At 44.0% G+C, this 21775-nt stretch overlaps 1 protein-coding gene across 1 annotated transcript in view; it reads left to right on the forward strand.

Moving 5' to 3' along the window:
- The window catches only part of LOC124775208 (runt-related transcription factor 1-like), a 148682-nt gene extending 130857 nt beyond the window's left edge, over positions 1-17825 (forward strand). Inside the window, exons 3-5 of the mRNA XM_047250046.1 lie at positions 1525-1676; positions 14756-14961; positions 17691-17825. Coding sequence (XP_047106002.1) covers positions 1525-1676; positions 14756-14961; positions 17691-17825 — 493 coding nt within the window. The remainder of the gene's footprint in view (positions 1-1524; positions 1677-14755; positions 14962-17690) is intronic.
- The last annotated feature ends 3950 nt before the right edge of the window (positions 17826-21775 follow it).

A 21775-nucleotide genomic window follows, 5' to 3' on the forward strand; every position in this document is an offset into this window, starting at 1 on the left:
GCTGGTATTAGTAGAATTATGCTTGCTATAGCGGTCACATCACCCATCATCTGCCGACTCTCTATTTTTAATGTACGATTCAGCCTGCCAGTTTAACGTCAGTGCATGAGTAACCTAACCAAAAACAAAACATTTCAAGTTCACACGGAAACGAATGTAACGTTTTTGGTTCAGTTAAACATAGACAAGCCCGTCACTTACTTTCTTCTTTCTTATGGGGGTCACAGCATGTATCAAGTCGAAGAACCACATATTTATATTCATCCAAGTTTTTGCTGTTATTGACAGTTTGTTAACTCGTTATATTTACATCTTAAGAAGACCGTTTCAGCAATTTTTGCCGTAAATTTAGACAACATTGTCTATGGAGTACAGCGATCTGTTGCTATATTTAGGTTAAAGTCAACAGTCGAGATCGCAATAATATTTTTAATTTACCGGTTACGGCTTATGTTAAAGCTACCCTCAGAACCTTTTGTTCCGCTATGGCTGGTTCTGGCGGATCCTCAGTTTTCTCGTGATACCGCGATCGTACACTCACAAGTGTGAGGGTGCGCCTTTCAACTTTTTCGTAAGAGGAGACGTGGTGTGGCGCCTTTCGTAGATTGCCATTTTGTTTCCGGTTCGAAGTGATGAACCCATCTTTCATCGCCTGTGACGATGATCGGCACTATATTGTCACGATCAACCTCGTAAAGCGCATGAAAATCTGCAGAGATGGTCCTTCGTCGGTCTTTATGGTCTAGTATTGCGACACTGGTTGGGTAGTAGAGACAGTTTCTTCCACGGAGTCGGCTACTTTCGAATATTCATAGGGCTTTCAACTGTTATTTCTTTATTTTGATGTTTATCTTATTCCTCACCAGGAGTCCATCGGGCACACACGTTTGATCACACCAACTGAAGGCGAGTGTGTCAGCACAGCGAAAAGAGACGTCCAGTTGAGCAGCAAGATGTTTGTGATCCATCGATCACCTCCAATTAGTGTCCGCACGTTACAGTTCTCTGCTGCTGGCCGGCACGCGAAAGATTGGACAAGTTTGCACGACCTTGCTGCGACGATGACACACGCCTCACCGTGCTTTTGTTCACTGCCAGATCTCCGTAGACATTCTGCGAACTCTCATGAGTATCTCCGATCTTCTGGTTTCCCGCCAAAGGAAACTCAGATCTCTCTCCCTGGAATGCGCCTCCGTTGCAGACGACACTTTGAAGGCTACGTATAGGGCCTCTACTTACGGGAAATTCATGTAATTGTATTGGCTGAAGCGGGAATAATCCACCATGACCGAGAAAAAATTCCACATTTTTTTCAGTCAAAAGTGACCCTGAAAAAAATAGTGTGCCATTACTTATTGAACGCCCCTCGTAATAGTGCGTAATAAAATACACTTTTAATATGCGAACGATATGTTCGTTGAGAAGTAGTGTTGCCTTAGCTGTGTGACGAAGATTAAGCTTTGTGTGCACCTTTCGCCGTGAACCAGCATGCAGATATAGGGCCTCTTAGCGGGTCTCCTCCAGCTCCAGCAAGTGGTGCGGCCCTCGAGCGGCAATCGATGCTGGGGGCAGCTCCTCGGCGGCGGTGGCGACGGCGGCGACGGCGGCGGTGGCGGGGCTGTCCACAAGATGTCTTGAGGCGAGCCGCGAGCCGCAGCCGCAGCCGATACCGCGCCGTAGCGCCGCAATTACTGCCCGCTCGCCTCTGTGCTCACCCCGGCCGCCCTCCTAACCCTTCCCAGGCCCAGCCAACGCGGCCATTACAGAGGAGCTCTGCTAGCCTAGACGACGGCTTCTACACTTATCAAACGCCAATAAAAGGCTCCTATTGTCAATCATTACTCTTCTTCCGCCCGTGTAACATACGAGGAAATCTTTACTAACGCCATAGGACAGTTGCAGCATGTACAAGCACTACTTTGCTAGTAACGAATCAGTTCCATTCTAACTTGATGCGACAACCTTTAGTATTACTTCCTTCCCTACATACTGAACAAATTCCCCTTTCCGTCTGGTTTTAATTCATTTTGGCCATTAAAATGCTAAGACCATGAAGATGGCGTGCAATAAATGTTAAATTGCCATTGTTATTTTACGAGGCGTATTCCGAAAGAGCGGCCCGATCGGTTGCGAAATGGAAACCGCAGTGAAAATCAGAATTGTTTTACTTGCGATAGTTAGCCACATCTTCCAGCAATGTCTGTACATAGTCGCAACTCCGTCTGAGGCATCTGTCGTAGCGTTGTACCAAATTTCCAATACTCTCGTCATAGAAAGCATTCGCCAGCACTTTTCACCGATTCTCTCTGCCGACCTGCAATTCGTTGTCCGTGCCAAAATGTTGACTTCGTAGTCAGCGGTTCATGTCAACAGAGATGAATATCAGAGGGAGCAAAGTGTGGGCTCTATGGAGGGAGATCAAACACTACCCATCGAAAACGCTGTAGGGGTGTCCTCATTGCCCCTGTAGAGTACGGCCGAGAACCGTCATGAAGAAGGAAATGCCTGACAGTTGTGTGGGCTGCATCAGATCGGGTGAAATCTCTCACGCGCACTCATACTTGGTGGGAGACACTGTTTTCTAGGCGTCTCGACGTGGTCACTGGGAGCTCAGAACTGAAAAGACAGACTTGAAGCAATCCACAAGCCTACTAGAGACATTGTCTAACACACCTATGCAAAGCTTTTTTCGGATTTTTGCTGTGGTTTCCATTTCGCCACCGATCGGACCTTACTTTCGGAATACGCGTCGTACAAGTTCCTCTGGGGTTTATAACTTACGCCATGTAGCCTACTGCCTACTTCTACATTTATATGTACATGGCTACTTTGTAAATCGCACTCAAGTGCCTGACCGAGGGTTCATCGAATTACCTTCACACTAATTCTGTATTAAGCCACTCTCGAACAGGGTGCGGCAAAAACGGATACCTATATCTTTCCGTGCGAGCTCTGATTTCCCTTATTTTATTACGATGATCGTTTCTCCCTATGTAGCTCGGCGCCAACAAAATATTTTCGCATTCGGAGGTGACTGAAATTTCACGACAAGCTTTAAATTTCATGAGAAGATCCCGCTGCAACGAAAAACCCCTTTGTTTTTACTGATTTCCACGCCAAGTCCTTGTATCATGTCCGTGACACTCTCTCCCCTATTCCTCTATAATACAAAACGTGCTTCCCTTCTCTGAACTTTCTCAACGTACTCTGTTAACCATATCTGATAAGTATCCCACGCCGCGCAGCAGTACTCCAAAAGAGAACAAACGAGCGTAGCATAGGCGGTCTCTTTTGTAGATCTGTTGTATCTTGTAAGCGTTCTGCCAATGAAACGCCGTCTTTGTTTCATCCCCCCCACATCGTATTCTGTGTGTTCTTTCCACTTCTATTTGCTTGTAATCGTAATTCTTAGGTATTTAGTTGAATTTACGGCCTTTAGATTTGATCTATTTATCGTGTAACCGAAGTTTAACGGGTTACTTTTAGAGCTCATGGAGATGACCTCACATTTTTCATTATTTAGGGTCCATTTCCAATTTTCGCACTGTACAGATATCTTTTCTAAATCGTTTTACAATTGGGTTTGGTCTTCGGATGACTTTACTAGGCGATAAACGACAGCATCGTCTCCAGACAGCCTACGACAGCTGCTCAGTTACTTACATGAAATGGAAAAGTGTTTAGAAATGCCTTCGGTAATACCACTGGAGGAAAAGTTGTATTTTCTAAATTGGAAAAATACTGATATTGTTATTCTGTAAAAAAAAATTGTAGTAAAATCTTATGGGACCAAACTGCTTAGGTCATTGGTCCCTAGGCTTACACACTGCTTAATCTAACTTAAACTAACTTATGCTACGGACAACACACACACTCATGTCCGAGGGAGGACTCGAACCTCCGACGGAGGTTATTGTTATTCTGTATGATATTTGCCTTGCGAGGTGCAGGGGCTAGTAGTGTATTTAACATTAAATTCTTCTAGAATCTACATATGTAAATGATGCTCTAAGCCTCCCCTATTCTAACTCCGACTTTTGCTGTTGCACATGGATTAAAAAGAAACGCGAACTGACTGTAATCGACCCTGCAAGTGGAGTAGAAAAGAGTTTGGCACCTGCAATAATTTAATTTGATAAATAAGTTAAATAAAGGAAAGTTTCATTAACGTAGTGAGAAATGATAGGGTTGGTCTACCGATTAACAGAATGAAAGTTCTGTCCAAAATAACAATATGATTTATTATGACTAAACTCAAAATAATAAACAAAACATATGAAACATTTACAATGCATCAAATTGGCTCAAATTGGATACTCAAATAAATGCTGTGAGGGTGAAGTTGTCCCTAATCTAGATTGTGACATTTATGACGAAGTGGTATGTGGAGCCAATTCTTAAGAGAAACACACAGCCAACCCAACGTTAATTGCTGCTACAGTAGTGAGAACTCGGACAATGAACACCCAAGACAGAACGAAGTTAGATAAGACGAACGGGCACTCTGCTGAGCTCTGATTATCACCTAGCAAAATTGCCTGCTTTGCCGGTGCTGCGGACGTACATTACCAAGCTGTCTCCTTAACTGCAAGGACACGATCTGGCGTACCGGAGGCGATGGCTGGTTGCTTCTACGTCCCGTCGTGGTGATGATAATGTCGCGAGTATAGCCCGAAACAAATTATCCTGGTCTGGTTGTTCCAGACTAAAGACTTCCTAGCAACACAAATGCGCCTCTGAGGGGACGAAGAAGGCTCGCCACACAATCACTGACGGAACACTGATTGAGTTTAACAAGCGAAGCCACACAGTAACTCCGATACAGTCAACTTTAGCCAAAACTGCTAAAGACAGACAACATAGGCCGCTTGTACGCAGAACGCTCAATTGCCAACTGTATTCGTCAAACAGTTACAATTAAATAAAAGTGTATTAGGCAGCCAACGGAAGGCAGGGTGTCCAGAGCAGCGAGAGCTCAGTCTTGTAACCTACTCCGACCGAAAGGCGAGAGCCGACCCCACAAGAGCACCTATACAAACCGAACACAGAACATTCCCGCCGCCACGACAGTGGCCGTGGTTAAACGTACCAATCAGCAACTCTAAAACTGGCGGAAAATTCCACTCCATTGCTGAAGCACTACCATTCCACCAATGGAGATTCTTGGCGCCAATTTCTGCGTCGATTTTGCTACGTCACAGAGCTATGCCCTGAGCAAGCTGATCACAGTTACGATTTTGCAGAAAACGCGGGAATTTGACCGCCAAGACTGCCTGGGAACACAAGTCATTCCCACGCCTCACTGGTAGCCCGCCAGAAAGTGTTTTCGCTAAGTTTCTGCGAAATAACGGAATCTCTAGCCCAGCCGCTCCTTCAGGCCCCAGTGGGTGTGTCTCCGCCGCTCTTATGACAATGTCGGCGTCTGGAAAGCATTCACTCGACTCCCTCACACCTGTCGGCTTAACCCTTTCAAGACCAACAGAGCCCGACTGTCACTGGACCACCCGGGTGACGAGAGACGCTGTGTGGGAAGTCCGCGTGTGAAGGAATAGCGACTTTTGACCGCATGCAATTAGAGAGGAAGATCGAATTACACAAAGATAGGAATATGAGAGGGGGCTCATGCCACCTCTCAGGCTTGCTGAATAATCCACGTGAAAATAACTCTCATTTATTGAAATAAGCTTTCTTTTATGAATTATGATAATAGGAAGTTTATATACATTAGCCTCACGTATTTCCTTGAATTAGGCTTAAGTCAAAGTTACTGATAGACTATAACATTGTCTCTGTGTGGTAATATTAATACCGAGTTTAAACACATAAAAAATTGTGCACTGTATAGCCGTTATAGAACATCGGACTTTGTATATTACGAACGAATGAAGCGAGTTCTCGTTTGCAGATACTAAAATTACTGTCACTTCAAAAAGTCGAACAATAGTCCACACTTCCACACAAGCATCAACTAGTACAGTTACTGAGCTCACCACTATTTACGAAAATAACGTTTTAAGAGGGACCTATGCAGAGTCTCTCAAACACTTGAATGAATGACAAGACTTATTTTATTCTGGCACTGTTAATATAAAACAACTCACACTTACATCAAGGTGCGACATCATGTAGACAGAGAATCAGAACAGGATACAGAATTATAAATCATCGTCGTATATCCATTCTGTTAAAAACAATCTAGGTAGAAGTACGAACATTACACAAGAATATCTTTGGATTATTGTTACCCCTTGTTAATTACAATGTTGTCTTCGGCACTTTGCCGATACATTAAACACTTAACATCTTTTATGTTATTCAGTAGGACAACAAAGATAAGATAAGGGAGATTGGGGCTCGTACGGAGGCATATAGGCAGTCGCTTTCCCTCGTTCTGTTTGGGAGTGGAACAGGGAGAGAAGATGCAAGTTGTAGTACGAGGTACCCTCCGCCACGCACCGTATCGTGGATTGCGGAGTATGTATGTAGATGTAGGTGTAGATAACTTCAAAATACAGCTTAAAATACAAAATAGTTAACGGCAGTAAAAGGCGCGCCAACTGGTTCAAAAACACAGCTGTGGGAAAACTACAAGACATACACAAAATAGATTCATGTCGGCGAATAGCGGACCTGTTCAAGATTTTTATTTACTTTATAGGCTCTCTACCTGTCTCCTAGTGGTGTGCTCTGCAGATAAGCCACAGGGCGTATTATGAATCGAAACTTAGAGATGCTCTAGCTACTGACAAATGCCGTTTTCCAGCCTGTCATTTAGTTTTCATTCAATAGTCTTCTTAAATCCTACACGTAAATATCAATAACCCCGAACATACGGCTGATAATCATTTCAGCGCCACCACACAAAAGTAGTTTGCAATAACGCCACCGCCGGCCGAAGTGGCCGTGCGGTTAAAGGCGCTGCAGTCTGGAACCGCAAGACCGCTACGGTCGCAGGTTCGAATCCTGCCTCGGGCATGGATGTTTGTGATGTCCTTAGGTTAGTTAGGTTTAACTAGTTCTAAGTTCTAGGGGACTAATGACCTCAGCAGTTGAGTCCCATGGTGCTCAGAGCCAGAGCCAGCCAATAACGCCACCCACATTCTGAATGTAATGAAAGATTACGAAGTGACTTCTTCATTTAGAAATCTCATTTTAATTTTGATTGTCCTGTTATGTCGGAATACGACAGTAGAACGTATGCGACCAATCGAGACTGCGGTATATCGATACGCGATATGGTTGCTCGTAACTGCCAAGTGCGTATGTAATCGATGCATTTAGAAGTGTTGTTCAGAACTTCAGCGGCACCACGTGACTAGAGCTCGAGAGACCAGACATAATGTTCGCTCATGCTGGATCATATAACTATGACAGATTCCTTGGGTCAGGAAACAGATTACTTGCAGCTAGGCAAGTATCCACACGAACCCTGCGACGTCTGGAGCACCATGGACTATCAACACAGCGGCCGTTGTTGCTGTTTCCTTTGACTGGTAGTACAGAGAAGCGCATCGACAGTGTTGCATCCAGCGACAACACTGGCCATACCAGGGCGGAACTACGTTGTTCCTTAGGCGTCGCTCGGCTCTGCATACAGCATCAGTATGGACGCGTCTGTCTGTGGGGACGCCGAGAGTCTCACGGGTATAGCACCTGATGTAATTGGGTAGAGAACCGTTGGGTACACCACACGATCACTTCTGTACAGTATAGTCCGTAATTTGGACGACAATGACTACAGTTATGAGGTGTTGAGCCCGGTGCCTAAGCCACATCTTCCAGATCTCCACGAAGTTATTGTTCAAGAAGATAACTCCGAAACTCATGTTTCTGGCGCCGTCCTGACCTACCTTGACGCGGATATTCGAGTGTTTCCCTGACTAGTGCGTTCTCCACATCTCTTACCCACTGAAAACACCTGGCCGTGGTTTGCCGAGAGGCTGGAGCACCACCACTCACCAGTCACTACGATTAATGAACTATGGTACAGAGTTGTATAAGAACGTAGTGACGTATGTCCACCAAACTCATTTAGACTCATTACCGATCTTCGCTGGAGCTATGTTTCTGCCTGTGCTGGCAGTTTTGTATAGTAAATTTTGCACCCCACAAATCCCTAGATCACATAAGAATTTAATTATTAATTTCTCCTAATATAATGCACGTCCAAAGCAGGTAAAATTTCGCTGTTTTATGTGTTTCCTTGTGCTGCAGTTTACATAATTCTTCGGATTGGAAATGCTTGAAATCTTTTCAATTTTCAGTTTTTCGATGTATTTCTCCATTTTCGAAAATCAACAACTTTTCCGTGAAATTTCAGCTGAATATTACTTTTTTTTAAAAGTGACAAGTTGCTTAGAAATTACAGGCAACTGAAGAAGTTATTGCAAGAGAGACCAAATTTGTAGGCATTTTCTTCTTTGAACGTGAAGATATTTTAGAAAAATGCTGGTGATGGTATTTTTAATAAAGATTACAGTGTTGGATAAATGTAATGTTTACATTTAAATGCCAATTTCTCTTAATTCACCCTCTTATAGCATGATTGGATTACATAACAGTGACCTTCGTACGATCCTTGAACAGAAATGGCAGGAATATTTATGTGGGTAAGAAGCAATGGGCATGGGGAGAACGCTTCGTTTTAAAAATCTGTTTACAACGGCTGAAATAGTGCACACATTATACGTTAACTGCTCATTAACGTCATTGTGCAATTTATGGACTATCTTGCTAATTGAGTTGAGATCACAGTCTTTGTTTCCGCATTAAGAATTAATGCTGCTGCTACTTGAGTCTCAAGACAAAACTGGATACCTTAGATATATTCGAAAGAGTGTTTACATTTCGGTGCGGTTTTCGCTTAGTTATAGCGGACAATGTGATAAATTTTCTGACATAAGCAGACCTTTTCTAACGTTAATAGCTGAATTACGACACCGACTTGGTTTCCTTTTATCGTTATGGAACTACAATGCGCAACATAATCACTTTTCCGAAGCCCCTGCGTGCAACCTTCTTCTCTAATAGTGCAAAGGCGTGGCGCACTGAGACATGATACATCACCGTCTTGCTTGGCGACGCTTCAAACAGCAACGACAGATGCAATAAAAACAAAAAAAAATTATATTAAAAAAATAAAAAAATAAAAAAAAAATATAATAAATGGCCACAGCACAGAAGTCCTTGTAACGTGTAAAGTCAGTTAATGACGTCACATTGGAACAAAATTTCACCTAAATCCTTCCCAATGCCGCCATGAACGTGTCACATGCTCGGAAGGTCGTCACGAACCCTCTTACCCGCATTTCACCCCTCTTTCAACGCCTCTGCGATGGAGGTCAGAACGGCATCTCCTAGCGTTGAAATCATGCGGGTTTCTTGAGAGTAACGCTCCAGACACATCTTCGCTCACAACAGACACGAAAAGGCAGCACCCCTTTTCCTAGGGCATTGATTCTCAAACATTTCGCGTTCGAAATCGACAGTTCGCAGTGCGATGAGCAATAGAATTACGTTCTTCACAGCCTTTGACGCTGTTGACACCCTGCAGCGTATCAATCTCCTCTGAGGACATGGTGATGCTGCATCCTCATTGAAAGTGATTGCAAGATCGCAACCGTTTGGAGCGCAGTGCGACCGAATTTTATCTCTCATGTAGAAGTTTGAAACACTAGGGACCATTCAAAACCATTCGACGAAATATGAAACTGATCCGAAGCAGCCAAGGGTGCTTCAGCTTTTCAGCGCTGGTATTTTGTGTTCCCCTGTGTTTTGATCACGGGGATTGCGACATTGATACAAGCGTGAATAAAACGACGAAGGGTACCTCTAAGATCACCTAGTTTGGCAAAACCCTCGGTGCCACCCTCCCAACTACGCCGAGAATTTCAAAAATGCACCTGTATTGCCTGTATAGGCGACGTCCTAGGTGCTTGCAGACCGGCAACCCTTTGAAATCCTTCTTTCCCCGATGGCCTACTACGAAGCGCAAGAGCATCAGTTCAGCGGCGAAAGAGCAACAGCGTAACCTGCTTGCAGATGGTTGATACTCCAGTCCGTACAGGTACGTTTTTAAATGCTCAGTAAAGGTGGATAGATGCCACCGACGGTCTTAGTGGGACGTTTTGCCGTTTCATTGTAGTGAAATCTGGTGCCAGTGTGGCAGCGGTAACCCACTTTACACCTAACATGACCGTCAGACGTGTGCCCTTTTTTTGGCGAGTGTCAACACCCTGCTATTTGAAGCGTCGTCAAGTCCGAGGGTTACGTCGCACGGTACCACACTTCTGCACTATTACAGAGGATCGTTGTAGGCAACTTTGAGCCAAATTTTAATCTTAAACGTCGCGCTAGGTGGGAATTACAGGATTTGGAAAATGTGACCATTTAAATCTGTTGTGCAGTGTATACACATTGGAATGAACCTTCAAAGGAGACTCCAAAGACATAACGTGAGTGGATCCAAACCAAACCCCTGTCCCGCTGTCAGGAGAAGAGGCTACACAAACATCTGCCTCGTTGTACCAACTGTAAACAAATATGTTGTAATATTCTTTTAAGATAAGAACCTTTGACGATTACAAAATTTTGTACATGGCTGCAAGTTCATAGACCGCGAATACTTACAATTGAAAGAAAAATAGCCCTCGGTCACTATTTTTAACGAATTAACCGGGTTTCAACACTGCTAGGAGTGTCCTCCTCAGCATTTGAATCAAAGAATGGTCTATATTCTATAACACGGCCACAGAATTATGACTAAAAACGTATAATAGAGTATAAGTACGGAATAATCGTGAAAGACTGGCAGTACTTGTATGTCATTTATAAAATAATAAATTTGCCAAAAGGGCATTAGTCACAAAGATATTTAAGATAAAGAAAACTGTGATGGCCAGCCTCTAGGGGCCCTTAGTGTCTTACTCCAACAGTTGTTGGGACATTAGCTATAGATGAAAATCATATCCTATTTTCCCACTGTTGTATATACCGTGAAACTTTGAATATCTTCACGAGAAAACTGTCTAATGACTACAACAGTAGGACGATACCTTGCATGCGCATAGGTAAAGAGAAGGACTATACCTAAGTTAGCTATTTGATCCTTTTGGTAGAGAACAGCAGACGCTCCTGGAATATTTTCTGCCGACGGTGGTACAGTATTTTTGAGGCGCTGTTGCCTTGTTACTGTTTATCGAGTTCCAGACATGTTATTCCTTCGAGTTCTCTTCGTAGCGTCTTTCCAGTGGCGCGGAATTCGGTCTCATAATTCGGCACTTATAAACGTTAAAAATTACTCAAGTACGTCAGAAAAATAGGTATATCGTCCGCTATAATTTAACTAAAACCGTATAAAATTGTATATTGCCCCGTTAGGGGTGTGTTTGGGGTGGCCTAGTTAAGCCACCTTTTTCTATGAGTGCCGGGTATAACGTGAACACAACCCACAAAATTCTGATGGTCGTTCAGGCATATTTTTCTTATAGAGATCGTCGTCTTCGTTGACTTACTCTAGAGTAATTACATTATATTGGTTTATTACTCCGATTTTTCGTCATATCTCTATTATAATGAAAAAAAAGCTGGAACCATAATGCAATAGTCTACGTTATGCGCGTATGTCTTGTTTGGAAACAAACCTGTCCCACTCAATCACGGTATTTGCTGTTGACAACTGCAGCTCCCAATTTATTCTTAGCCCTCAGGCTTTCATTTAGTATTGCTTGGTTCCGTTTGAATTTGTTTTCCGGGCGGTGATAATTGTACGTTAACAGGAATAAAGAGCAGTAGGGATGGCTTTACAGATTAACAGTTGGTCGATATGCACATCGCTATTGGTTCACTGAATGCAGCGGAAGCGCTGGGAAACGACGCTATGCCGAGCTATTATCGCAGCGAAAGCAACCACATCGCACGACAATATACCTGTTTCGTCTAAGGCTTGTTCTATTAGTCTGTGTTTTTGTTGTACAGTTTGCAGATTAAACGTTAGAGACTTTGTCACTGCCATGAACAAACTGCCATTAACATCCGAAAATGAGGAACACGTTTATAGAATAAAAATCCACTTCAGTTGCCAGAAATTTTTTTAAATTTATTCCGCGACCAGTTTCGTAGCTTGAAGCTTCATCTTCAGGTGCCACTAAACAATTATGAGAACACGAATGTGTTGTAGTCAGGCCAGTCAGTCATTGGCAGTCACATCCATGGCAAGCAAACGCATGGGAGCATAGGACCACACAACCCGCCTGAAAAGAACGACACGGAACGGCTGAGAAAGTATTTTCCCACAAATAATGAAGGCGAATACATCTACATCTACATGGTTACTCTTCAATTCACACTTTAATGCGTGGCAGAGGGTTCATCGAACCATTTTCGTATTACTTCTCTACCATTCCACTCTCGAATGGCGCTTGGGAAAGAAGGAACACCTAAATCTTTCCGTTCGAGCTCTGATTTCTCTTATTTTATTATGATGATCATTTCTCACTACGAAGGCGGGCGTCAACAAAATATTTTCGTATTCGGAAGATAAGGTTGGTGATTGAAATTTCGTAAATAGATCTCGCCGCAAAGAAAACCGCCTTGGTTCCAGTGACTGCCACCCCAACTCGCGTTACATATCAGTGACACTCTCACCCCCACTGCGCGATAACACGAAACGAGCTGCCCCTCTTTCCACTTTTTCGATGTCCTCCGTCAATCCCACCTGTTAAGGATCCAATACCGCGCAGCAATATTCCAGCAGAGGACGGACAAGTGTAATGTAGGCTGTCTCTTTAGTGGGTTTGTCGCATCTTCTAAGTGTTCTGCCAACAAAGAGCAGTCTTTGTTTCGCCTTCCTCCCAATATTATTTATGTGGTCTTTCCAATTTAAGTTGCTCGTAATTGTAATTCCTAGGCATTTAGTCGAACTGAAAGCCCTTACATTTGTGCGAATTATCGTATACCCAAAATTTATCGGATTTCATTTAGTACTGATCTGGATGACCTCGTACTTTTCTTTGTTTAGTGCTAATTTCCACTTTTCGCACCATACAAAAAAAAATGGTTCAAATTGCTCTGAGCACTATGGGACTTAACATCTCAGGTCATCAGTCTCCTAGAACTTAGAACTACTTAAACCTAACCAACCTAAGGACATCACACACTTCGATGCCCGAGGCAGGATTCGAACCTGCAACCGTAGCGGTTGGTGGCCTAGAACCGCTCGGCCACCAACGGCCGGCCGCACCGTACAGAAATTCTCTCTAGATAATTTTGTAATTGGAATGGATCGTCTGATGATTTTACTATACGGTAAACTACAGCGTCATCTGCGAATAATCTGAGGGGGCTGCTCAGATAAATCAAAATGGACGGAATCTTATAGACAACAGTCTTAATCGATGTTGAAATTCATGGTGCAACCTTCAGCTGTCATTGATTGGCGACTCCATGGAGTGAATAGGTGATTAGGTGGATAGGTGGATAGGTGAATGTAAACAGCGGCTTCAGTTATTGTGATCGCTTCTCAGTTTTAGTTATTGATAACTTCATACCAGTGTCTGAGTTTAATTTGTACAGCACTGAAGATGATCACCATGTGACCGAAAATCGATTCTGCTATCAATAAAACATAAATATTACGGCCAACGCTGACCTTCCTTTTAATTTACTTCAGCTGTCATCTATTTCGCATAATTCGCTAGTAGTTTCTGTCAATGACCATTATCAAATTGAGCTGGCATAATTGCTTTTGTCTAATTTATGGTATAACTTCCCTGCCATTTATGCAAGCTAAGCTTGATAATGGTCACTGACCGAAACTTGTAGCAAACTATGCAAACTAAATGAGAGGTGAAGGTTACACCACGAGTTTTATCAATTATTTGGCGGCTGAATGTCACCACCTGCCAACATACATAAAGTCTCGATCACGTGGAACACTTTTATTCATAAGTAGTGACCGGTTTCGATCCAATGTGGATCATCCTCTGACCATACTACAGTGATGAGGTGTGGAGATGTTAGTACGGAGCAGGTACTGTGGATACCACCCACTGATGTCGACGTCAGTAGGTGATATCCGCAGTTTCTGCCCCGTGCTATTGTCTCCACACCTCATCACTGGAGAATGCTCCGTGGACGATCCACATCGGGTCGAAACCTGTCACCACTTACAAATAAAAGCGTTTTATTCGATTAAGACTTTAGCATATACGCTTTTATTGCTGCTCATTTTTAAAAACCGTTCAAATGGCTCTGAGCACTATGGGACTTAACATCTGAGGTTATCAGTCCCCTAGAACTTAGAACTACTTAAACTTAATTAACCCAAGGACATCACACACATCCATGCCCGAGGCACTATTCGAACCTGCGACCGCAGCGGCAGTGCGGTTACGAACTGAAGCGCCTAGAATCGATCGGCCACAACGACCGGCCTGCTCATTGTGATCGCAGCTATCCCCAATACGTTTACAAAGAAATAAAAATTACACTCACATTCTGTAGAGCCTCCGGAGATCGTAGGTTCCTTACGCTTAAATAGAATAGGCCCTGAAGACTTGGTGCAGCTGAGGCTTTAGCCCATAGACTTCTACCTTCGTTGACAAGGAGTTTGTTTAAAATAAGAGTTTCAGAAACCTGAGTCTGTGCCTCCAGATAGCCTAAGTGGAGAGGTGCTTTTGTGGCGGCGCATGGCCGGCCGGTGGTAGCATCCTAGAGCAGGTTGCACGTCTGACGGCAGTGCTGTGCTCTCTCCTAGGGCAGCAGCAGCAGTTCCACGCCTTCGCCTTCGGCCAACGCCCCTTCCTGCCCGGGCACTTCGGCAGCCCGCTCGACCCGCTGCAGCGCGCCGCCTCCGACCCGCTGTCCGGCTCGCTCAGCTTCCGCATGCCCTCCATGTCCAACTGCCAGAGTAAGTACCGCACTGCACTCACCAGCTATATCCCATCCAAGACAACTGCCAGAGTAAGTACCGCACTGCGCGCTCTGTCTGCAAACCCTCCATCTGCTAGAGCAGTGATTCCCAACCTTTCTGAAGTAATTTCCCCTGAATACAGTCAGACATTACACTACTGGTCATCAAAATTGCTACACCAAGAAGAAACGCAGATGATAAACGGGTATTCTTTCGACAAATACATTATACTAGAACTGACATGTGATTACATTTTCATGCAATTTGGGTGCATAGATCCTGAGAAATCAGTACCCAGAACAACCACCTCTGGCCGTAATAACGGCCTTGATACGCTTGGGCATTGGTTCAAACAGAGCGTGGATGGCGTGTACAGGTACAGCTGCCCATGCAGCTTCTACACGATACCACAGTTCATCAAGAGTAGTGACTGGCGTATTGTGACGAGCCAGTTGCTCGACCACTATTGACCAGACGTTTTCAATTGGTGAGAGATATGGAGAATGTGCTGGCCAGGGCAGCAATCGAACATTTTCTGTACTCAAAAAGGCCTGTACAGGATCTGCAACATGCGGTCGTGCTTTATCCTGCTGAAATGTAGGGTTTCGCAGGGATCGAATGAAGGGTAGAGCCATCGTAACACATACTAAAAGTAACGTCCACTGTTCAAAGTGCCGTAAGTGCGAACAAGAGGTGACCGAGACGAGTAACCAGTGGCACCCCATACCATCACGCCGGGTGATACGCCAATATGGCGTTGAAGAATACACGCTTTCAATGTGCGTTCACCGCGATGTCGCCAAACACGGATGCGACCATCATGATACTGTAAACAGAACCTGAATTCATCCGAAAAAATGACGTTTTGCCATTCGTGCACCCAGGTTCGTCGTTGAGTACACAATCGCAGGCGCTCCTGTCTGTGATGCAGTGTCAAGGGTAACCGCAGCCATAGTCTCCCAATTGATAGTCCATGCTGCTGCAAACGTCGTCGAATTGTTCGTGCAGATGGTTGTTGTCTTGCAAACGCCCCATCTGTTGACTCAGGGATCGAGACATGGCTGCACGATCCGTTACAGCTATGCGGATATGATGCCTGTCATCTCGACTGCTAGTGATACGAGGCCGTTGGGATCCAGCACGGCGTTCCGTATTACCCTCCTGAACCCACCGATTCCATATTCTGCTAACAGTCACTGGATCTCGACCAAAGCGAGCGGCAATGTCGCGATACGATAAACCGCAATCGCGATAGGTTACAATCCGACCTTTATCAAAGTCGGAAACGTGATGGTACGCATTTCTCCTCCTTACACGAGGCTTCACAACAACATTTCAACTGCTGTTTGTGTATGAGAAATCGGTTGGAATGTTTCCTCATGTCAGCACGTTGTAGGTGTCGCCATCGGCGCCAACCTTGTGTGAATGCTCTGAAAAACTAATCATTTGCATATCACAGCATCTTCTTCCTGTCAGTTAAATTTCACGTCTGAGGCACGTCATCTTCGTGGTGTACAATTTTAATGGCCAGTAGTGTAGATTTATCCCTCCCCCCCTCCCCCCTCCTGTTCCTCTCACCTGCCCGATCTCCATCCACATTAGCGCTTAAATAACTTTTAGAATACAAAAGAATTTAATTTTAACACTTTGTTTTTTAAAATGATGAAAAGTAAATGATATTTAGCTTTTGTAGGTGTTGTATTAAACCTTTAACTAATGAGCCAATGAGACAATTGGTACAGCTTATTTGTAACAATCGTTTTTTCTTTTTCATTTTTTTTTTTAGAATGTTGAAACAATTTTCAGTGCATCGTGCGTACTACCTACAACGCCTTCTGAGAAAAGAGAGCTAACGATCCACATTTGAGGGTAGACACTTGTTGCAAAACATGCCATGTCATCACCACTTCTCTCCGTAGCAGCACTTGTTTCACACAAACCCTGCACCCCGATTTAAAATGAACGAAATAAAAATTTGTTAGGGTTACTGTTTGTAGATCATTTCATTGTTGAATTCCTTATTTGTGAATTGGCAGAAATTAGATGATCTCAGGCCGCCAGTACTTTGTGTGTTTCAACTGCCATTAGTAATGATAGTAATAATAATATAAAAGTGTACACCCTACTACAGTGTAGCAGCCATTATATAGTTTCTGTTATGTGTACTGTCAATGAGTTCGTTTATTGCTACAAAGTGAATAATGAAGCGATATCTAGTCTATTGCGGGAACAACTCGGAGAAAGCGTTTTCATGAGATATTTCAGCATATATGATGTATCTCTATTGTACGACGATATGAGGAAGCTGTTGTTCAGACATTCGTTTAACAAGTTGTAACCTCCGCCATATTGGGACGTACATTCATGTTAGTATTCGAAAAAATGTAGTTTTTGGTAACTTGAGTAAGCAGTTTTACATGCTTACGAAATACTGACATTGGTAACGATCTTTTAGTTTAGTTTCGTTCCCGAAACAAAATTCAGCCTTTTTCTTTTCACCCGTCAGAAAATTTAATTTTAGCTTTCGGGGGGTAATTGCCCCCAGGTTTTAAGCCACCGAGTTAGAGTAACTACTACACTACGCTTTCTGGCCACATACCCTCCTTGTTCAACTGCCAGTGGAAGCACTGCACTACTTTCTCTGGCAGCATGCCCTCCACGTCCAGCTGCCAGAGAATGCACCACACTGCACTCGCTAGTCCCGTGTTGTCCATGTACGTTTATCAGGTTCAGTACCACAATGCACTCAGCCCACGTGCTGTCCGTATCCTTCTGCCAGAATAACTACCACACTGTACACACTGGTCGCATGCCCTCCAGCTGCCACAATAGGTATCACACCGCACTCAATGGCCTCGAGTCCTTCATGTCGAACTGGCAGAGTGAATACCGCAACTCGCTGACTGCTCAGTGACTACACGTCTTCCTTTTCTATAGGACTATTAATTGCCACATAGCGAGCGAGAGAATATGAAAATGCTGCATGTGGTGTTTGAAGGTGTTGTGGGCTGCATAAAACTCAGAGGTAATGGCCACTGTGTCACCCTCTATGTGATTCAAAATTGCCACAAGGCAGTCGTGTAAATGAAGCTAGTGAAGTCATGTATATGTGCCAGTCAGTTGTATGGAGTCAGTGCAGCAAGATGTGTCAACCTGGAGACGAGACGGGATGGCAGAAAGGATTATCGTGTTAAGACGTGTCCATGACCAAATCAGAATGAAGCTGCCTGATTTGTTGGTGTATCAACTAGGACTGTCATGCGTGTCTGCAAGGAATGAAGTGTTATGCGAAGCCATGTAACACGGCCTAGTAACGGCTGTAGTTGACAGGGAACGAAGACGAGTGTTGCACCTTGTCTCTGACAGCTGATTTCAGACATGACAGATATCGCTGCACTCAATGAACTAAAATCTGTCTCAGGTCTCTCAACGAAAGTTGTGAACGGAGCTATAATTTGGAGGCCTGTACCTCGCAAAGGGCAAACAAAGCGGTTATTGGACACTAGCTAACAGGAGGCGTACAGTGTGATCCAACAAATTTGTCTCTTTTTAAATGATAGAAGGTGTTTACCGTCGGCCCAGTGAAGCGACTGACAAGCAATGTGTAGGGGGTGTGGTTCATGATGTATGTGATTCTTTAATTTGTTGGGCGTTTTTTCGTACCACGACTTGTACTTATCGCGAAGTTATTTCAACATTTTCTGTGATCAAATGTCCCATTTTTCTACATCACGGTAACTGTGCAGCGGATCGTCCCATCTTCCAAACTTCCAAGATAACAACAGCGGATTTCACAGCTTTCACATGTTTAGCTGTAACTCAGGGTTCGATTGCATCTCCACTGTCTCGCTATATCACCAGATATTAATCCTATAAAAAATGTTTGGAACTGTTTAGGTCAGCTGGTGAAACGTAGTAGGCTAAATTTTTATAGTCTGGTAGCTCTATAGGATCTGGTCAACGATTGGTTTCAGCAGGATATGACATGTATGAAGTATCTTACTAACTCCATCCCCCGGTGGGTGGTGACCATTATCAAGGCTAGAGGAGTCGTAAATGTTACTAGCATAATTCTTCCTTAGAGGACTAATTTTTTACTCGTTTTGCTTATATCAGACGAGTCCTAGACAATGGAAGATAACAGGTTAATGTAACTCAAGAAAAGGAAGTTTATAGCTATCAACTGTCGGCAAGCATTCAACTTAATACTTTATTGTTTTCGGTTATTATAGACATGATCACTATAACAAAGGCAGTACCTCATATTGATCAATAATGGATACTACTCATGGATGATTCAACAGCATACCAAATACAACGATATTCTACAGTGATATGTACGATTTTACACATCTACATCTACACTACTGGCCATTAAAATTGCTACACCAAGAAGAAATGCAGATGATAAACGGGTATTCATTGGACAAATATACTATACTAGAACTGACATGTGATTACATTTTCACGCAATTTGGGTGCATAGATCTGAGAAATCCGTACCCAGAACAACCACCTCTGGCCGTAATAACGGCCTTGTTACGCCTGGTCATTGAGTCGAACAGAGCTTGCGTGGCATGTACAGGTACAGCTGCCCATGCAGCTTCAACACGATACCACAGTTCACCAAGAGTAGTGACTGGCGTATTGTGACGAGCCAGTTGCTCGGCCACCATCGACCAGACGTTTTCAATTGGTGAGAGATCTGGAGAATGTGCTGGCCAGGGCAGCAGTCGAACATTTTCTGTATCCAGAAAGGCCTGTACAGGACCTGCAACATGCGATCGTGCATTATCCTGCTGGAATGTAGTGTTTCGCAGGGATCGAATGAAGGGTAGAGCCACGGGTCGTAACACATCTGAAATGTAACGTCCACTGTTCAGAGTGCTGTCAATGCGAACAAGAGGTGACCGAGACGTGTAACCAATGGCGCTCCTGTCTGTGATGCAGCGTCAAGGGTAACCGCAGCCATGGTCTCCATGCCCCATCTGTTGACTCAGGGATCGAGACGTGGCTGCACGATCCGTTACAGCCATGCGGATAAGATGACTGTCATCTCGACTGTTACGAGGCCGTTGGGATCCAGCATGGCATTCCGCATTACCCTCCAAAACCCACCGATTCCACATTCTGCTAACAGTCATTGGATCTCGACCAACGCGAGGAGCAATGTCGCGATACGATAAACCGCAATCGCGACAGGCTAGAATCCGACCTTTGTCAAAGTCGGAAACGTGATGGTACGCATATCTCCTCCTTACACGAGGCATCACAACAACGTTGCACCAGGCAATGCCGGTCAACTGATTTTTGTGTATGAGAAATCGGTCGGAAACTTTACTCATGTCAGCACGTTATAAGTTTCGCCACCGGCGCCAACCTTGTGTGAATGCTCTGAAAAGCTAATCATTTTCATATCACAGCATCTTCTTCCTGTCGGTTAAATTTCGCGTCTGTAGCACGTCATCTTCGTGGTGTAGCAATTTTAACGGCCAGTAGTGTACATCCATACTCCGCAAGCCCCCTGACGGTGTGTAGCGTGTGGCGGAGGGTACCTTGAGTACCTCTAACGGTTCTCCCTTCTATTCCAGTCTCGTATTGTTCGTGGAAAGAAAGATTGTCTGTTTGGGCTTTGATCTCTCTGTTTTTATCCTCATGGTCTCTTCGCGAGATATACGTAAGAGGGAGCAATATACTACTTGACTCCTCGGTGAGTGTATGTTCTCGAAACTGCAACAAAAGCGCGTACCGAACTAATGAGCGACTCTCCTGCAGAGTCTTCCACTGGAGCTATCATCTCCGTAACGCCCTCGCGGTTACTGAATGATCCTGTAACGAAGCGCGCTGCTGTCCGTTGGATCTTCTCTATCTCTTCTATCAACCCTATCTGTTACGGATCCCACACCGGTGAGTAGTATTCAAGCAGTGGGCGAACAAGTGTAGTGTAACCTACTTCCTTTGTTTTCGGACTGCATTTTCTTAGGAGTCTTCCAATGGATCTCAGTCTGGCATCTGCTTTACCGACGATTAATTTTATATGGTCATTCCATTTTAAATCAGTCCTAATGCCTAATCCTAGATAATTTATGGAATTAACTGCTTCCAGTTGCTGACCTGCTTTATTGTAGCTAAATGATAAAGGAACTTTATTTCTATGTATTCGCAGCACATTACACTTTTCTGCATTGAGATTCAATTGCCATTCCCTGCACTATGCGTCAATTCGTTGCATATCCTCCTGCATTTGAACACAATTTTCCGTTGTTACAACCTCTCGATATACTACAGCATCATCCGCAAAAAGCCTCAGTGAACTTCCGGTGTTATCCATAAGATCATTTATATATATTGTGAATAGCAACGGTCCTACGACACTCCCCTGCGGTACAACTGAAATCACTCATACTTCGGAAGACTTCTCTCATTTGCGAATGACATGCTGCGTTCTGTTATCAAGGAACTCTTCAATCCAATTACACAGCTGGTCTGATAGTCAATATGCTCTTATTTTGTTCATTAAACGACTGTGGGGAACTGTATCAAACGCCTTGCGGAAGTCAAGAAACACGGCATCCACCTGGGAACCCGTGTCTATGACCCTCTGAGTCTCGTGGACGAATAGCGCCAGCTGGATTTCACAGGATCGTCTTTTTCCAAACCGATGCTGATTCCTACAGAGTAGATTTCCAGTCTCCAGAAAAGTCATTATTCTCGAACATAATTCGTGTTCCAAAATTCTACAACTGATCGACGTTAGAGACATAGGTCTGTAGTTCTGCACATCTGTTCGACGTCTCTTCTTGAAAACGGGGATGACCTGTGCCCTTTTCCAATCGTTTTGAACACTACACTCTTCTAGAGACC

The sequence above is a fragment of the Schistocerca piceifrons genome, chromosome 2, assembly GCF_021461385.2.
Source record: "Schistocerca piceifrons isolate TAMUIC-IGC-003096 chromosome 2, iqSchPice1.1, whole genome shotgun sequence".
Taxonomy (NCBI): Eukaryota; Metazoa; Arthropoda; class Insecta; order Orthoptera; family Acrididae; genus Schistocerca; species Schistocerca piceifrons.